This window comes from Rhinolophus sinicus, chromosome 13 (assembly GCF_057876585.1).
Source record: "Rhinolophus sinicus isolate RSI-liver-muscle chromosome 13, RSI-T2T, whole genome shotgun sequence".
Taxonomy (NCBI): Eukaryota; Metazoa; Chordata; class Mammalia; order Chiroptera; family Rhinolophidae; genus Rhinolophus; species Rhinolophus sinicus.
Genome location: NC_142513.1, coordinates 58,937,409 through 58,956,524, shown reverse-complemented (window position 1 = coordinate 58,956,524; position 19,116 = coordinate 58,937,409). Strand labels below are relative to the sequence as shown.

The 19,116-nt window shown below is 56.5% G+C and overlaps 1 protein-coding gene across 1 annotated transcript; it reads left to right on the top strand.

Annotated features, from left to right (window-relative positions):
• The first annotated feature begins 232 nt into the window (after positions 1-232).
• RHCG (Rh family C glycoprotein) lies at positions 233-16,734 on the top strand. The gene is made up of 11 exons (XM_019726753.3): positions 233-475; positions 8,545-8,731; positions 9,200-9,350; positions 10,547-10,694; positions 11,395-11,561; positions 12,439-12,576; positions 12,773-12,909; positions 13,233-13,357; positions 13,494-13,567; positions 15,349-15,441; positions 16,288-16,734. The coding sequence occupies exons 1-10, from the start codon at positions 289-291 to the stop codon at positions 15,415-15,417; spliced, it is 1,383 nt and encodes a 460-aa protein (XP_019582312.1). The 5' UTR covers positions 233-288; the 3' UTR covers positions 15,418-15,441; positions 16,288-16,734.
• The last annotated feature ends 2,382 nt before the right edge of the window (positions 16,735-19,116 follow it).

Below are 19,116 nucleotides of genomic sequence, written 5' to 3'. Positions count from 1 at the left end.
GTGCCGACGGTTGTGCCCGGGCTCCGCACAGGTCGGGGCGCCCGAGCCCCTGGGCGCTGCCCACTCCGCTCCTGCTCTGGCTGCTGTCCCTCTTCCCAACGCGGGAGCCTGGGGGCCCCGGGTTCCCTCGCCGGTTGGGTGACGGTGCGGGGCGGCACCTGGGTCAGCTGCTCTGCCACACGCTGCCGCCGCCCCGCCCCTGCCCGGCCCTTATAAGCCTGTCTCGCCTGCTCCGAGCGTTTGAGCCCACGGTGGCCGCAGCCCTCCCCGCCAGGCGTCCCCTGCAGCATGGCCTGGAACACCAACCTCCGCTGGCGGCTGCCCCTCAGCTGCCTGCTCCTGCAGGCGGCCTTGGTGGTCCTCTTCGGTGTGTTCGTGCGCTACAGCCCCGATGCCGACGCCCACTGGATCGAGGAGAAGGGGTCCGAGACCGCCTCCAGCGACCTTGACAACGAATTCTACTACCGCTACCCCAGTAAGTCCTGTCCCCCTGCAGGCCCACCTGCGGCGCACCCCGCCGAGCTGGTTCCCACCTGGCCCAGAGCCCTGCCTGGCCGCACCTGCTCAGCCTACGTGTCTGTGGGACACGGCGGGAGCCACAGGAGGAGGCCGTCCCTGGCCCCGCCCCACAAGGCACTCGCGCTCGCCAGCCAGTGGGGACCACGCTGGAGAAACGGCCAGGTGCGTACTTTTTCCCCCGTGAAAAAGTACTAGGGAAACCTCACCGAGGCGAGCTCACTCTGCGTGCCACCAGAGTCCCCCAACCTCCCTGTCAAGAACCCTACCTGATGTTCTCAAAAGACCTGAGAGCCGTCTTAGTCACCCCCCAGGGGGTGACCCTGGCTCCCTTGTCTAGCTGTGCCCGTGCTCTATGTCAACAGCCACAGGGAGGGCTCGTTGGTCTGCCAGCCCTGCTGCTGGGAGAGGTGTATAGGACCATGGCACCCACCTTCTCGTGGGAAGAGCATCCCGAAATTCCCAGGTTATGTGCTGTGGCTAAGAGCAGTGACCACATCTCACTCCTACCTACCACGGCTCTGCCATTCACCACGTGGGTGGCCTTATGCAAATGTCAAGCTTGCTGAAATCAGCATCCTTATCTGTGGAATGGGGATAACAACAGGACCTACCTCACTTACAGGTAGGGTGAGGCTGGCAGGACACAGTGCTGGGCATGGAATCCTCACATCATAATAGAGCGATGACCTATTATAAGCACAAAAGACAGGTGGCCTAGGACTCAGGAGTGGGGAGGATGGGCTCCACATCACTCAGGTCAGCCCAGCCTCCAGATGCCCAGCCCAGGACTCTGTCCATGCCCGTGTGCTTTCTGGTTCCCATGCCATCTACCAGCAGCCGGTGACAATCATTGGTTGGTGCTCACAGGCTCATGGGCTGTTAGTTTTGGAAAGGACCCCATAGCTTGTCTCCAACAGGCATGTACACCATGGAGGGAGGGTCCCCCCATGCTTGTACACCCTCAGTAATGGGGTTCTTTACCTCCAGAGATAACATTTTCCTTAGATCAGAGTAAATAACTGCACACATTCAGGATGGCAGAGTGCATGAAAAACTATGGGGGTCGGGGTGGGGGAGCGCAATGCAGGCTCAGTGGGAGCCAACCATATCAAGTGGCTTCCAAAAAGCTAGTGCAATCATGGCTACATTAATAGAAATATGGTGCCTAGAAGAAGGGAGGTGACAGAAGAGGGGTACGTTGTGCCCTGTGGTGGTGAGACCACAGCCACTGCTGGGCTCCACTCAGGGCCATGTTTTAAGAGATCATGACAGCTGTGGCCTTGGAATTTAGACTCCAAATCCACCCTCCCCATTGCCCATCTTTATATGCTCCGTGGTGGGGGGACCCAGCAAATGGTGAGGCAGGCAAGCTTGAGACCCTCCTGTGCCTGTGCCATGCTTTCCCTCCACCTCTTGCTTATCTCTCAGCCATACAGCTGGCTCCTCATACAGCATGAGGGGCAAGGCTTCCCATGGACATGCTAGGCCCTCGATGAGTCCAGGAAGTGAGAGGTCTCCAAACCCTATAATCAGAGCTACAGAACCTCACCAGTGAGGGGTGCAAACCTCATGTCTCCCCAAGTCCTATCCCACCTCCCCCACACCCACTCACCTTTCATGCTGCATCTCCATTTACTCAACAGTCACTTATCTATAGCATGACCGTGCACTTCCTCAACCAAATGACACTTGAGAATGAAGGGTGGGAGAGCTGTGCTAGCAGTAATTAGGCGGGACACAGGCATGAACCATGACTGTCCCAACAAACAAAGGCTTAGATCATTCTGGACAAGCAAGATGAACAGCCTGAGCCTCTGGCCCAAAGGGACTCGTCCTTGAGAGAAGAGAGGTACCCCCAACACCCTGGGCTCCGTGGGGTCAAGTGCTCTGGGCAGAAGAGATGTGTGACAGCTTCCTGGAAAGTAATAGGACGGAGTGGAGTGGGGAGGGAGGACAGCCAAGGGGCCCACCGAGAAAACACTCTGGGAGGTGGGCTGAGTGGCTCAGTGTGGTCCAGGAGGAGGGTTTGTGAAAGGGATAGGACAGAGGTTACAAAAGGGGGCAAAGGGGGTGAGATAGCCTCAGCCATCAGGGAGGGTCTTGAGTTTGTCCTGCCATTTCCCCTGTGAGTGCTGCGGAGTTGTCAGTCATCTGAGCAGGAAGTGACAGAGAGGAGAGGAATATAGGCGAGAACTTGGCCTCAGAATTCCTTGGCAAGAGCGGGAGGCAGGGGCAACAAATCGAGCTAGACACGCATTCTCTCCTCGAATGCTCACCACCAGCCGATAATGAAAGTGCTATCGGGACTCTGAATTTGGAGACCAGGAAACTAAGGCCAGAGAGGGGACATGTCCTGCAAAGGTCACTCCGCCAGGAAACCAGAAAGCCAGGGAAAGAGTCCTGGGGATTGGAGGCACTCCTAGACCACGCTCCTCTCTCTAGTCTCACCTTTCCCCTTTCCCCCTGCCCCACCCTCTTCAGCCCATTTGGTCATGGTGGCTGTGGTTGGCAGTTAGAGGACACGTGGCCTCCTGGCCCAGGTGAGGCCCCAAGCCCTGTGGTACCGTCCAGGTTCTTGGTTCCAAGCTGCCAACTCCTGCGCAGCCTCATTCATGCCCAGGGAATTAGGGGAGCTCACTGGGCATCTCAGTTTCCAGAGGAGTTCAGCTCCAGGTGGCTGGGGCCGGGGCTCAGGAAGGCCTGAGGACTGCTTGGGCATGGTCCCCTGGCAGGCGGCAGGCATGGAGCCAGCTGGGGACCTGCCCTGGCAGTTCCCTCTGAGGCCTACACTTAGGGCACCGCTGCTGAACGTGAAGCTTCCTCAGGGGCTGGTGCCCTGGGGCCTGAGTGGCCAAGGGCAGTGTCTGTGGGAGGTTGGCCAGAGGAGGATCCATCACAGCCTGGGATCCTGGGAAGACTGAGGGAGGAGCAGGACACCCTTCCCAGGATGTGGACCAGGGCAGAGGACGCCACAGTTTCAAACCCTGAGGGATTGTTTTACGACGCTGAGGCATGTACCTGATCCTGGTCCAGTACAGACTGAAGGACATGCTTTCCCACCAGCAGAGGGCAGTGTAACCTGGACTTTGGAATTCAAGAGATCGGGGGCCCATTCCTAAACGGAGTGAGCCAAAATCCTAACTGCTCTGAGCCTCAGTATGCTCATCCATGAAGTGGGAATGTTATTCAATGCACGGGACCTCCAGGAAGATTGAGGATGGCAGGTGACTGGCAGGGCATATCTCATGCCATGAAGTGAGAGGGCAGTAAATGCTGGTATCGAGTTTCCTCATAAAGGAGTGAGTGTTCCATCACTCAAGATATTTAAGTGGAGGTTCAGCATCTCTCGAGAGGTATGACCAAGGAATATCTCCCTGAATATTAGTTTCAACTCTTACTGCATTTCAATTCCTTTAGGCTCTCCCCACTCACAAGTCCTTTTTGCATGCCGTCGGGCATGACATTTATTTGTTCCTGTTATGGTACAGGAAACGGAGGTTAGAGATTTGCCTAATGCTCTCAGCTGCTCAGTGTAGCACGGTAGGGACGGAGCCAAGCCCTCCCCCCACAGCCCCCTTGCTTTGCGGGGCCTCTACAGCATCGCCACCCCCGGACGATGTCCCCAGGAGATTCTGCAGCGATGGAGTGGTCTGTGGTGGGATCTGAGGTGTGGGAGAGGTGGGCACAGAGCCTTGGGGAATTGACAGCCGGCCAGTAGGCCTCAAAGGAAACAGTTTTGGCTGGGTTGGCCCGCAGAGAACGGGAAGAGGCAGGGCCCCGGCCAATGCAGGGCACTGCTCCTTCAGGGCAGAAGGGAGAAAGCTGCCATGACCCATCAGCGCAGGAAACTTTGTCCTCAGATTTCAGAGACTAAGCGACTGCATTGGGGACTCATCCTGGGAGGGAACCGTGAGCTAGAAAGCGGTGGAGAAGGGGAGTGAGAGTAGCTGTGTACTGGTGCCCTCTTGTGGCAGTTCTCAGGAATGGCAGCCAGCGGGCCGCCCTGCCCCATCAGAGATCACCGGTTGAGATTAGTTTCTGGGCTGGGTTGCTTCAGTCACGCCAGGCTGGGGAAGAAAGGCTCAGGGGAGAGGTGTCTCAGCAACGCCCACTGACCCTCAGTAAGGTGCCAACCCAATGCAAAGCCGGTCAGTCTTCAAAGAGAAAAAGAAATGGGAGCTACTACGATTAAGCAATTGCTAAAGAGCCAGGTCTGTGCCACATTGGATTACCTCACTAAAGGTGCAGCACACACCTCCCCCAGGTGAGCACGCCCTGAGCACTGTCACTGCCCACCCCCCAATTGTACAGGTACAGACTGCAGGTCAGAGAGGTGACGTCCTGGCTGACGGCCATACAGTCTGGACCTTCAAACCATTCCTATTAAAAGCACTTTAGGTACTAGCACCAGACTTTATGGAATATAAATTAATAAACTGGTACATTTTGGTTCTAAATTAGGACTCGTTTGGGAGATAAAGAGAAAGGGAACCAGAGAGTGAGTCAGGGAGGTGCCCAAGGTATGTGTGAGTGGGGGGGAGGCGGGAAGAGACAGTCCCAGAGAAGGTGACAGAGAGGCCAGGGCAGCCATAGAGGCAGAGAGGACAGGGAACTGGCAGGAGCGGGACAGGCTAGGAAGGGGAGGGCTCCTGCTCTTAGGCCATCGCCACCGGAGAACAAAGAAACTGCAAACTACCACCCTGAAACTGCAAACACCTCCCCAGCAGGGTACCCCCAGTCCGCTTCAGCTCCACCCCTGCCCCAATGGGCCCTCTGTCACCAGACAGCTGACAGCCCTCTCCTTGAAAGGCCCCCACCTTCTGTGAGGCTGCCTTTTCCCGGGGTACCTCCTACCTCTCTGCCAGCTCCCCCGCCCCCCATCCACCCCACGAGCTTCCAGGCTAGCCAGTTCTGCGCTCCCGTCTCCCCCTCATCACTTCACATTCCTACTCACAGCTCTATTTGCAGGCCTGCCGGGTCTCAGACCCCAGCGCCAACCGGCAGCTCGCCTCCACCCCCCCATGGCCGCCTGACCCACCCCTGCCACCATCTCCAACCCTGTGGTGACCTCAAACCCCCAGGGCCACACTAGACCCAGCCACCTCTTCCCACGTCCCCATGTTGATCAGCAGCCCTGCCATCCTGCCACCTCCCCTCCCTACTTCTGGAATTGTAGTCTGAACGTGTCACCTCCCTCCCTTTCACACCTCTCTGCCAGTCTGTCACCCATCAGTTCTTCCCAAGAATAACCATAATAGCATGAATGCTGCTTCACATACATGCGCTCAATTTCCCCCACAACAGTTGGAGATGTGATACACCACGAAACTCGATAAGACGCAAAATCAGCGGCACACATTGTGACATGGAGCCGAGCGGCTGTTTGTGTAAACTCACTCCTCCAGGCAGAAGCTCAGAGCTCAGAGCACCACACTGCAGGGTCGGGGGTGGGGACAGCAAGCCCCCGGGACCTCCTGCATCCAGCTTGTTCCTCCTGCCCCGCCCCCCACCCCTACTCTGCACTGTGCCAGTCTCCATAAGCCTCGTCCCCCGTGGGGGCCTCCTGGACGCCTACAGGGGAGACAGAGAAGGGCAGAAGCCCATCCGTGCAGGCAAGGTCAGGGCAGCTGCACAGAAGCATGGCTGCCTCACCTTGGCCAGGCTGCAGTGGGCACCAGGGCCTCGTCACCCTATGGGCAGCAGGTGTTGGACTAGGGAGGGACCTGCTGCCTTACCTGACCGTGAAATTCCATCTGGGAGCTGCTGAGAGAACCACCACAAACATTCATTTGTTCATTCATGGATATTCATTGAGAGTCTACCTAGGCAGGCCCATCGGGGCTGGGAACCGCAGTGTGAACAAAGCAGGCATGGCCGTGCCTCCTTGGAGTTTCAGAGTCTAGGGGGCCATAAAAAGAAACCCAAGTGCAAACTGTAACAAGAACTAGAGAAGAAAGAAGAAGGGTGAGGGAGGGAAACAACTGGAAACGGGGTTGGTCAGGAAGGCCTCTGGGACCAGGTGGTGACATTTTGCTGAGACCTGCAGGAAGGGCAGTTGTTGGTCATTCTGGGAGAACATCACCCAGGCGGAGGGTCACCAGGCAAAGATGCTGGAGCGGGAGTGAGGAACACAAAAGAAGGTAGAGCCACTGGAGCCCAGGAGGGAGGGGAGGCAGAAGTGAGAATGCACAGGCAGGCGGGTGGGGCCACGGCCTGCAATCCCCTCACCCCTCTTGTTTAACTTTTCATTTGGGAAAAATTAAAAAATTTACAAAAAGTTGTGAAAACAAAAAACAGCACAAAGAATACTATATACTTTTTAACTCCGATACAGCTATTTGTTCCATCTTCTGCCCTACACGTAGTCACAAACACGTACACACACTTTTTCCCCCTCTAAATCATTTGGGGGGCAGTGAGATACATGTGGCCATGAAGCCTTAATTACTCCAGTGTTTTTCCTAAGAACAGAGGTATTCTCTTCCAAAACCACACTAATGAATCTCATAAATTTATATTGGACCATATCTTAGTCTGATTCTACTGAATTTTGCCAATAACAACCTTTATAATTAATTGCACCCCTCCCACTCACCCAGCCAAATCCAGGAGCCCAGCTAGAGTTAGGTACTGAATTTAGTTGGCACGTCCCCTTCACCTCTTTTTACCTGGAACGTTTCCACAGTCTTTCTCTGTCTTTTCTGACATGGACGTTTTTCACCCCTCTCTACTCGCATGTTACTCATTCTGTGTTTGATGTTCCCTCAGAATTAGAACGGGATTATGCATTCTCAGTGGGAATGCCATAGAGGAAATGTCCTCTTCAGAGTTTCTCACCTGATGGTGCACGGTGTCCACCTGTCCCTCACTGGTGACATTCATTTTGATTACCCAGTCAAGATGTTGTCCAGCTTCTCCACTGTGTAATGACTGGGGTATTGCTTTCCTCCCTTGCAACTTGCCTTCAACATGGCGACTCTTGCAGGCAACACAAATGTCCTGCTTTTCATCGGAATGTGTCCCTGGGTTTAGCATCTAGGGATGGAACCTTGACGATTAAAAGTACGATTTTCCAACTTCAGCATTCATTCCACATTTGACAGTCAGGCCTTCGGCATTTTGCGTTACGCACGAGCTGTCCCTGCAGCTCATTTATGTATTTACCTAGTCTGTGTTTCTACCATTCATGGTTTTAATTCATTGCAGTACATAATCATTTTGGTGCTCAAATGGTCCCAGATTTGGCCCCTGGGAACCCTCCAATCTGACCCCTGTGTCGTGGGATGCGCACGGTTCCTTCCTCTTCGTTTCTGAGACTTTTGTAACTGTCTCTGCTTCTCGAAGCTCTTCCCTTCTGTTACTTTCTGGGAATGCAGAACCATACAACGGTCAGCGCTGGGAGGGCAGTTCCGATCCCTCGAATCCCGCCCTTTACTTTCATCACTGAGAGAACTGAGACTCAGAGAGAGGGAGCGGCTGGTTGAGGCCACACTGTGAGTTGGTAGAAGAGTTGGGGCAGGACTCACAATTAGACGACGCCTAGTTACCGATAAGGAAGTGACAATCACTAAGGACACTTGGGCAGCTGGAGCACTGTGAGGTGCTCTAGACACACAACGGCGTTCGTCTGTAGCCCTGGTAAGAACGCGAGACAGAAGGCGCTGAGACCCAGCGACGTCCAGTGCAGCAGATGGAGGAACTGGGTCCATATTCAGGACTCAGTGACGCTGGGAGGTGCACTTGCTGGGGGTGGGGTGGCCTGTGAAGACACTCCTCATTCCTCCATAGGGTGACCGACTGGCGGCTCGGTTCGCCAAGGGACCCCTGGCCCAGGGGAGCCTTTTCTCCACAGGAAAGGAATGGGGCTGAGGGGGCGGGCGGCAGAAGCTCTGGGTTCTAGACCCCAGAGCCTGAGTGGTGGCCACAGCCGGCGCCAACCGCAAAGGCCCAGCCTCCCATCCCCACCCGGGAGGTCGGACAGGAGAGCAGCCGTCTCCCCGGCTGCGCTCTCCGCTCTCTCCGCAGGTTTCCAAGATGTGCACGTGATGATCTTTGTGGGCTTCGGCTTCCTCATGACCTTCCTGCAGCGCTACGGCTACAGCTCCGTGGGCTTCAACTTCCTGCTGGCGGCCTTCGGCATCCAGTGGGCGCTGCTCATGCAGGGCTGGCTGCACTCCTACCACGACGGCTACATTTTCGTGGGCGTGGAGAAGTGAGCGGGGCGTGGCCGGGGCGTGGCGGGGGCTGAGGGGCGTGGCTGAAGGGGCGTGGCTGAGGAATGCGAGGGCGGGGCGTGGCTGAGGGGCGGGGCGGAGGAATGAGGGGGCGGGGCGGGGATGAGGGGGCAGCCAGGGGATGGGGTCCTGGGGTTGTGAGCCGGCTCCAACCTGGGTACACAGATGGTGGACATATGCAGCCCGCGCGCGCGCACGCGCACACACACACACACACACACACACACACACGCACGCTGCTTCCTGATGGGCGCGTCTCCAGGATAGGCGTCCTAAGGGTGTCCGTTTCACACGCCGAACGAGGGTCTCCCTCCCGCTAAGCCAGGCTGCAGAGACACCTGTGTCTACTCTCCAGGGGCTGGGCCTGCACCCTCCATCCTGGCGCCTCAGAATTGCCCTGAGAGACCGCATCCCATGGACCCTCCCCTCCCCATCTGTCTCCCCAGCCTCATCAACGCGGACTTCTGTGTGGGTTCTGTCTGTGTGGCCTTTGGGGCCCTTCTGGGCAAAGTCAGCCCTCTGCAGCTGCTCATCATGACGCTCTTCCAAGTGACCCTCTTCTCAGTGAATGAATTCATCCTCCTCAGCCTGCTAAAGGTGAGCAGCGATCAGAATGGACACAAAGGGGGTGGGGACGCCTGGGGGAACAGCGCTGGGTAGAGAAAGAGAGGGCTGGGGAGACCTGCCAGCTGGGTCAGTTCAACTTAACCTTCTGGATCTCAGTGTGCTCACCTCTAAGGTGGGAGCAATGACATTTCTTGGACATGCTTCACATGGGTTACCTCTGAGACAGGCACAATTATTACCCCTGTTTTACAGATGAGAAAGCTGGGACTCAGAGAGGTTAAGGGGCTCACCTGAGGTCACACAGCTAGTAGAGGCACCCACCAGCTGTGTCAACAACTAGCTGTATGACCTTGAACGACACATTGACCGCTCTGGCTGGGTTTCCCCATCTACAGTGAAGGAGCTGGTCTGTGATTCTGATTGGAATTCCTTCCGAGATTAGTGCTGAGTGCAAGGAGGAAGCGGGTGAAGAGAGGGTACATAGGGGGGCCAGGGGGAGGAAGGTGAAATCAACCAAGCACCTGTTGAGTGCCAGGTACTTTGTACTCTAATCCTCGAGATAATCCTGCCAGGTCACTGCGATTGTCCCCACTTTGTAAATGAGGAACTTGTGCCCTAAAGCAGTCCAGAGGCCCAGAACTGGGTAGGGTAGCAGGCCCAGGAGGGACAGACTGGGAAGGGACCATCTGCCTGCTCTGACTTTGGGGACAGGAAAGGAGGGTGGGGTGTGGGGGGTGGGGGTAAGTCAGCTGGGAAACTGGAGGGCAGGGAGTGAGACAGACACAGGGAGGTGTCTGGCAGTCTGGGTGGGTGGTGTGGGGCCAGGAGCGCTTGTGTGGAAGGAAACATGGAGAGGGGAGACCCAGAGGGAAGGGGAGAGCTCCCGGGAATTAAGATAAGGTGGAGGTTTGTGGGAGACAAACTCGATGGCGGCTCCCATGGGTTCTAGCTCTGCCTCTCCTCTTCCAGCTGTGTAACTGAGCAAGTTCCTCCCAAGCCTGGGTTTCCCCATCCGAGCACAACCCCACCTGTTGGGTGAGGGTGCCCTGGCATTTTGATGGTTTAAGGGATCCCCACTTTCTCCCCTTCCCAATTGATCGGTCTGTGGGGGGGCACCATCCCATCGCTCATACAATCAGAGACAGCTGGACCTCCATGTGTGTGTGGGAGGTGTTGTGAGGAGGGAGGGAGAGGTGCCAGAGTTTGACAGGCCCCTTGTACCCAAGGTGAAGGACGCAGGGGGCTCCATGACCATCCACACATTCGGTGCCTACTTTGGACTCACAGTAACCTGGATCCTCTACCGGCCCAACCTGTACCAGAGCAAGGAGAGGCAGAGTGCTGTGTACCACTCGGACCTCTTTGCCATGATCGGTGAGAGCTGCCACAGTGACTGACGGCCACCATGATGGGTGACGGTCATCATGAGGTTCATGACCCCCACGTGGTCTGCTGGGGGGCTGCCAGTTCCCCTTGGCGTAAGGGCAGAGGGAGGCTGCCCACAGACCCTTCCAGGGTCACAGATGCTGTCCCGTCTCCCCGTGGGGCTGGAAGAAGTTGGTCAGTCACCCTGTGTGTTCCCCAGGATGCCCCAGGGCAGACATAGGGGTACCCATCCCGGGGCTGGGGCAGGGTACGCGTTACTCTTCCTGCGTCCATTCATTCCAGAGAACACACGTCAAACAACTACTCTGGTCTCTTAGAGTCCAGCCCTTAGCTCCTCACAGTGCAGTGGAAGAGGTGACAGGGCCAACAGATAATCTCCCCACAGTGAGGAGAGATTCTCCCTCGTGCTGTGAGAGCAGGGAGGCATTTAGCTGGCCCTGTTATGGGGTCAGAGCAGGCTCCCTGGAGTACAGTGGAGGGCTAAGTGGGAGTTGGGTAGAGAGAAAGGCGGGGAGGGCCTTCTAGGAGCAACCCCCAGCATAAGCAAAGCCACAGGGGTGGGAAACAGCTGGGGCACGGGACTCCTTTGCCATCTGTGGCGCTTGAGGACAGGACATCTGCCTGAGCTCTGTTGGGCCCCTCTAACGCCTCTTCCCCCGCGCCCTCTGGCCCTGTTTGGTCTGGCCAGGCACCCTCTTCCTGTGGATGTACTGGCCCAGCTTCAACTCAGCTGTGTCCAATCACGGAGATGCCCAGCACCGAGCTGCCATCAACACCTACTGCTCCTTGGCAGCCTGTGTGCTCACCGCGGTGGCGCTGTCCAGCGCCCTGCACAAGAAGGGCAAGCTGGACATGGTGAGCATGGGGGGAGGGGCAGCAGGGGGCCCTGGGGAGAGGTGCAGCGATGACCACCGGGGCCGCCAACACTCTGGGAGTGTGATGGGGTCATCACACCCACCCGCAGATGAAACTGAGCCTCAGGGAGACACGGCTCGTCCAGATTGCGTAGCCGGTTTTCAGCAGAACCAGACTCGGACATTCGGTTATGCCGGTGGGTCTGGGTGAGCTGGCTCCCCCGTCGTGCTCCTCCCCACAGCCTGGGGTGTTGGCGGCTGTTCCGGGCTGGGCACCCCATCACACCTGCCCTCTGCCAGGCTTCTGGGCCTCCAGACACTGGCCCTCAGTCTTACACCTGCCTGCACCTGCCCATTACACACACTCAGAGGAGGTGGATAGAAATAACGTGCAGGTGGACAAAAGTCATCTCCACAAGCCGGCAGCGCGGTACCTGCCACAGCGGGGCCCTCAGAGAATCTGCGGCGCCACTGGAGGCCCCGGACTCTGACATGAGATGGTGGGTATGTGCACGGGCCCTACAGGTGCCTGATCTCAGCACACCTGCACATAGAGAACATCAGACACGTGAACCTGACCACACAGGTATGCGTGGTACCCAGATATACAGGGAACGAGCCGACATGCTGACAGGACTCACCAGCATGGACACACATACAATGACCTGTGCACCGGAGTGCTGGCGGGGGTGGCACACATGCAGAGAACACAGGGGTGGCTGTCCACCTGGCCAGGCTGCAGCCCTCTGGGCCATCCGGGGCTCCAGGGCCAGATGGGTGCCCACACACAGCGGGGCAGCGGGGCCTCTGCATCAGCTCCTCCAGGCCGTGCTCTGGGGGAGGACTGACTTCCTGCCCGCTCTGCCCGTCCTGCCCAGGTGCACATCCAGAACGCCACGCTGGCAGGAGGGGTGGCCGTGGGCACAGCCGCCGAGATGATGCTCATGCCTTATGGCTCCCTCATCGTCGGTTTCATCTGCGGCATCGTCTCCACCCTGGGTTTTGTGTACCTGACGGTGAGGGCCCCAGGCGAGGGGCTGGGGGCTGCAGCATGCTGGGGTCTCTGTATTCCTGACTGTGGGGGGGCCTCTAAGGTGGAGGCAGGGGGCTGGAGAATCCTGGGTCTCCTTGTATTGGGGACCTCCAGAATCCTGGCTCCCCACATCCTTGCCACAGCCGCTGGCCTGAGCAGCACCCATCTCCCCTCTCCAGCCATTCCTGGAGTCCCGCCTACGGATCCAGGATACCTGCGGCATCCACAACCTGCACGGCATTCCCGGTATCATAGGTGGCATTGTGGGAGCTGTGACGGCGGCCTGCGCCAATGTGTACACTTACGGACAGGAAGGGTAAGCATCTTGGAGGTGCAGGGGAGGTGGAGCTCCCTCTCTCCTCTGTTCCTCCTGCCTGCTGCTCCCCTGGGGTCCAAGATTGTGTCTCTATCCGGGTCCTTCCCCAATCTGGACCACTGTGTCATGGGCCTCTGTCCCCAACCTCTGTCCTTCCACAAGAGTCTGACACCATCTGATCTGTCCCATGCCCCCATTTTGCAAATGGGAAGGCTGAGGCCCAGGGTTTGTTGCGCTGTGGTGCCTGCTCACATTTGTGGGGTGGCAGCAAGTGGTTGCTTGGCCTCTCTGGGGCCCTGACTTGCCTGCTCTCTCCACCTCAGGCTTGCTCACGCCTTTGACTTTGAACTTGGCGATGCTAACTGGTCCGCAAGCATGCAGGGCAGTTTCCAGGCCGCCGGCATCTTTGTGTCCCTGGCCATGGCTCTGGTGGGCGGCATCATTGTGGGTAAGTGGGGATGGCTGGGCCAGAGAAGGTGGGGCCGCTATGGGGCTCTGTGGGAGGGGGCCTCAAGAACGTATACCAGAGGTCAGCCAGCATCCCACAGGAATCCTGACCTCTTAGGACCTCCAACTTTCTTTAGGGATCATTTTGAAATTACCAATCTGGGGACAACCTGCCGACGAGAATTGCTTTGATGATACAATCTACTGGGAGGTGAGTTCTCTTGCCTTGTTCCCCGCTACCTCCTGCCCAAGGCTGGCTGGATCCCCTCTCCTCCCCCTGCACACGTCATCTGAGCTGACGCCTGAGGAGCCAGAAGCTGAGGGTGGGGACAGAGCCTGCATTATCCGGCTCCTTTATTCAAGAGGCTGAGGCTGTATCTCCTGGGGGCCGGGGGTTGAAGGCTTTATTCTAGAGTAGTAATTCCCAAAGTGTGGTCTGCTGTGCTCCCCAGCTGTATTGCCTGGAAACCTGTCCCCCCCCCCCCACTTGCTGATTCCAAAACTCAGCGGGAGCATGTCTGCCTGCAAAGCAGACCCTCGACCCCCTGCCCAGAACCGAGCTGCCTCGATTGGAGGAGGTTCCAATTTCATCTCTAGGTTAGGGGGGCTGTGGGTGCCTGTATAAAAATCCAACTTGAAGAACATGGTTCTAGAAGCTGAAAGTCGTGGAATGTCTTTAAACACAATTTGGGCTTTCTGTGACTTCAGGCAGACCTTCCTCCCCAATTTCAGGCAGGCCTTTCCTCCAATTATTATTGGAGGTGTTTACCCATGTAAGATGATGGAGGATGACATATGGTCCTTCTTGCCTCTTTCACTTCCCCCCATGACGAGGATGAGGACCTAACCTGCGTCTGTGGCCCCTGCACTGAGGGGGCTGCCTTTTCATTTGGCTTTGTATTTTTAAAAGCATACCAGAAATTTTCAGGGTAATTCTAACTAATATCCACTATAAACCAGTTTTGTGTACATAACTGAGTCTTTAAATCACCCTTTTAAAAAATCATTCTCTTAAAATGATTTTTAAATTATAAAATGAATAGAAGCTCATTAAAGAAAGGCTGGAAATAGAGAAAAACAGAAAGAAATCCCATCACCCTAATTCAAGGACTGTTAGTATTTTTGGTATATTTCCTTCCAGTCTTTTTTTTAAAATTCTGCATAGATTTTTCTTACACAGCTGAGATGTTATTATACACCCAGTTTGGTATCCTGCCCCATTCTCTTTCTCTCTCTATCGTAAGAAGTGTACTGTGTTATTACATTCTTAATAAACTTTCTTTTTTAGCAGCATAATTACTTTTCATTCTATATTTAAAGTCTGAACTTAAACTATTTTAGACACAATTAGAAACTGTGTGGATTTAATGCTAATGAAATAAACTTTAAAAATGCTGTCAATTCCCATACGTAGACGTTCACTCTTGATTCTGTTTTGATCTTTATAATTTATTCTAAGTTCACACCTCTCTGCTGTATACCCTTCAGCAGCGATCTGTTTTGAGTAATATAATTCTGTGCCAGAGGAAGTGAGCCACCCTCAGGCCGTCCCGTCCGTCCCCCGTACAGGTCCCCCGTCTCCTTCCTGGTCTGACGTCGAGTTTGCCGTGCTGCCTCTCACCTGACACACTACTTAATATTCACCTTTCAAAAAATGCATTCAGCACAACCGGAAGTCCCCCAGGCTGGATTATCAGACTCTTGTGTGCAACTCTTAGTGTCACTGTGCCTTTCACTTGAATGCCTTCCCATTGCTCTAGTGGGGCAAGGACTCTGTCTTGTGCCCCAGCACCCTGGACAGTGGCTAAAGCGACGTTGGGGCACCATACGCTATGTACATCGCTTCTCGGCGTGCAATCTTCACGGTGACCACGAGGTGGCGCCCGCCACACACCATTTGTTGCTCCTGACTTGCCCAGGCTGTTCTAGTTCCACCAGGGACATCAGCCCTGCCTCGGGCAGGGCCCACGGAGCTGCCTCCTCTCTCTGCAGGTGCCCGAGGATGAGAAGAATGAGGTCTCCCATCCGGAGGACCCTACCCTCAAGCCATCCGAACCTTAAGCTCCCAGGGCAGGTGTGAAGCAGGTGAGTATGGACGTGGCTTGTCAGTGGGGGATGACCAGCACGTTCTCCCAGTGGGGGCCCAGCTCTGGGACTCAGAGGCCACCAGCAAAGGGACAAAAAGAAAGCATCGAGAAGTGAGATTGTGAGCTTCCCCCGCTCCTGAGTGGAGTGGGCGCGCTGGGGTTGTGGGAGGGGCACTCAGTCAGACAGCTTGCATCCTGGACAGACCCAGGGCTATGTGCAAGGTGCTCTTGCCGGGAAGGGACACATGGGAGGTGACCTGGCTTTGCTGCTCATGGACTGAGTGACTCTGAGGACCTCTTCTCCCCAGAGACTGAGTCTCATTCATAAAAGTGCAGATGACAGGGCGGGCTGCAGTCAATTAATTGATCAACTCATGCAAGAGCCCTTCTTCCTTCCTTCCTTTTCTCTCTCCTTCCTTCTGTCTATCAGCTAACATTTCCTTGCCCCTCTGGAAGCCCTTTCTCGTGCTTTATGCATCTAGCCCTCCAAAGAGCCCTACAAGACAGATACAATTACTTGCCTCTCTGTACTAGATGAGGGAGTTAAGGCTCAGAGAGGTTCAGGCTCTTAACCAAGGTCACACAGCTGGCCTAGGGAGGAACTGGGGTCTTTCCTGGTCATTAGCATTCTTGGACCTTCTGGAGGCCAGAGCTTGGAAAGAGCTGTGTCTGGGGCCAAAAGCTGAGTGACGTGGCAGGAGAGGACATCGGCATTTAAGGAAAGAGAAAAGTGAGGCTGCGAGCAGTTGTTTTTAGGGCTCACCCTGTCCAGAAAAAGAAGAGGTACCCAGGCAGCTGCAGCAGGGCCTGATGGGAGTCCCTGCTCTTGGCTCTCTCCCTGCAGGCTCTGCAGCCTGTCCCAGTGCTCCAGAAGCCGGTGCTGAGCAAGCTGGGTACACGAGGGGAGCAGCGCCCCGCCTGCTGGCCTGGCCCAGGCTGCCTCCACCCCTCCTTTCCCCTTCATCCCAGGGGGCCTGCCTGAGAATGGAGACGGAGGAGTTGTAGACAAAGGGGGTGGGGCATCTAAGCCAGTTCTGGCTGCTGGAGGCCTGCCACCAGGGGTCTTGGTGGCCACATCCTGAGAAAAGCAGGCAGGAGTGGGGCTCGGGCCTGGGGGTGGACCCAAGCCCCCCTAGGAGACAACTGGGCTGCCAGCCAACGGCTGGGCTCTTCTACTCCCTGCCTGGCTCTCAGCCTACACATCCTATGTCCCCTGGGTCCCCTAGACCTCTCTGTGCTGTACAGAGATGGCACCTTCCATGAATAAACATTCTTGGTATTCTTTGTAGAATGGGTGTGAATACTCCAATAGGACCAGTTAGAGGAAGAAAAGGACCCAAGAGACCGGGGCTGCTGCCCCAGTCCAGACCTCCTACCCCAGGCTGCCACTCACACTGCAAGGCAAATCATCTCAGGCTGCAGAGGAAGAATTTGGGGTGCTGGAACCTGCCTCCACCGGGGGCCCCCTGACAGGGCTCAGCTTTTGGGCTGGGGTCTTCCCCCTGGGCCCGTTACTTCACATCAACCATCCCAGAAGCTCGCCCATTGTGGGGCTGTCTTGCCTTTTGTGCCCCCCACCCATGTGACCGGTTAGCTTCAAGGGCACTGGGGGAGGGGTGTAGGAAGGGAGGGCTCTTTTGGGCCAAACCCCTCCCTCCAACGCTTCTGTCCTTTTTCCCTGCCAAGCCAGCCCTGCTCTCCCTCCATAGTAGGGGAAGGCTTCATCAGTTTAGATCTGCCATCACTTAATGAGGCTGCCACCACCCTGGGCAGAACAACATACTCGAGCAGTGCCTGCCCTCAGGGCACTCATAGTCTAGCTGGAGAACAGACCTGACACCCAATATCCACCCTGAACTCTGGCAGGCCTTCAATGCCCAGGTCGCTTCTCAGAGTGGGTCACCTGAGTAGGGTTTTGGAGGCTGAATAGGAGTTTACCAGAGAGATGGCACAAAGACAGCATGGGCAGAGACCCAGGCATGGGAATCAACATAGTGGGGTTGGGTTTGGCTAAAATCAGGTGACACAAAAATGTGCCAGCTGGGGAATAAGAAGCAGAATCCAGATCCTTTGTGGAGAAAAGACTCCAGAGAAGGGGTGAGGGGAAAGGGAGGAGAGAGGGTCTCTCCTGCCTCCAAACCCTCCCTCCCCGCCCCCCTCACAATTCACACATATACACTCAGGCCTTCACTCCCCTTGCCAGGGAGGGAGATGGAGGAGGAGGAGGAGGAGGAGGAGGAGGAGGAGGAGGAGGGGAGGAGGAGGAGGAGGAGGGGGGGGAGGGGAGGAGGGAGCTGAAATGCAACCTATTCATGTTCCCGCGATGTAACACCCCTCATTTTCCATGCTGGGTAAAGACAAAAACCCTTTACAACCTGTTTCTGGAACTTGTCAGCAGCTGCCAAGAGGAGCATGTTAATTAAACGTCGGCAAAGATGGAAGCCGGAGGCCCCGGCTCTAATTGGACAGTTTGCTTCACTGGATTGAAAAACATTGTGACAAAGGCGGAGGTGCGCGAGCTAGGCAGGGGTGCGGAGTGCTGGGGAGGGCCCTGGCGGCTTTGATTTCAGCTGTTGGGGCCCCCGTTTCGCTGGCACGCCCACGGAGGGCCTGGGAGGGGCCTGTGGGTGGTGGGGAGAGGTGCAGGGTGGAGGAGGTCCCCCCAAGCCTGTAGGCTGGGGAGGCTGGCAGTCCCGCTGACAGTATGAGGCCCAACAGAGGACCAGGCTTTGAGGGATGTGGGGCGGGGCCCCTCTCCCTGGGCATCAAGGGCAAGGGGCGGGCGGGCATCACCTCAGGGCAACTTGGGGGCTGCACTGGGAGGCCCACTGCAGGGAGGCTGGGTCGGGGACCTTTTGCCTAAACTGTCTCTGGGTCACGTGATCAGGGATGTGTTCTTAAAAATGCTGACAACTGGGAGACTTAACCTTGGGAAACATGGCTGTAAAGGTCCTCCCCAAGCCCTGCAAAGCCTGGAGTTGCCCGCAGGGCTGCAGGGGCACACCCTGAGACTGTCCCCTATCCGCGTGTCTGATGGCTGCACCCCGAGTCCCCTTCTGTCCTTGACTCACAAATGACGACAGCAGCCATGTACTGAGTGCTGACTATGTGCTGGGAACTATGTTGAGTGCCTTAGCTGCCCTGTCACTCAACCTCCCAGCCACCCTGAGAGAGCGACAGTACTCGTATCACGCCCGCCTCACAGGCAGGGAGGCCCTGAGAGGAGGCAGAGCCCATCCAAGGTCACAGAGTGCTGCTAAGGGGAGCCCAGGCCCCTCTGATTCCAGTGTCTGAACCTGGGCTCTGTGCTCCCCACTTTCTGGCTCCTGGCCCAACCAGGAGACAGGGGTCTTCAGCACAGTCAGAGAAAAAAGTGGGTTCCCAAGTGGAGAACACACTTCCCAGGGCCTCCAGGCTGAGGGGCCTGACAGGTGGGGGTGCCACAGGCTGGGGACCACTTGGGAGGACCCTATGCATGTCCCCCACCCCAATATACATGTCCAGTTGCATCTCCTGGGTGGGGGTGGTTAGCTAACAAGAGCAGAACTCCCTCCTCTGTCCCCTTCTTGGCCCCAGATTTGCCCCCACCCCACCCTCACCCTGAGCCGCTGCCCAGGAGGGTCCCAGTTGGGTGGGAGGCAGGGCTGGGGCCAGAAGCAAGTATGGGAAAAGG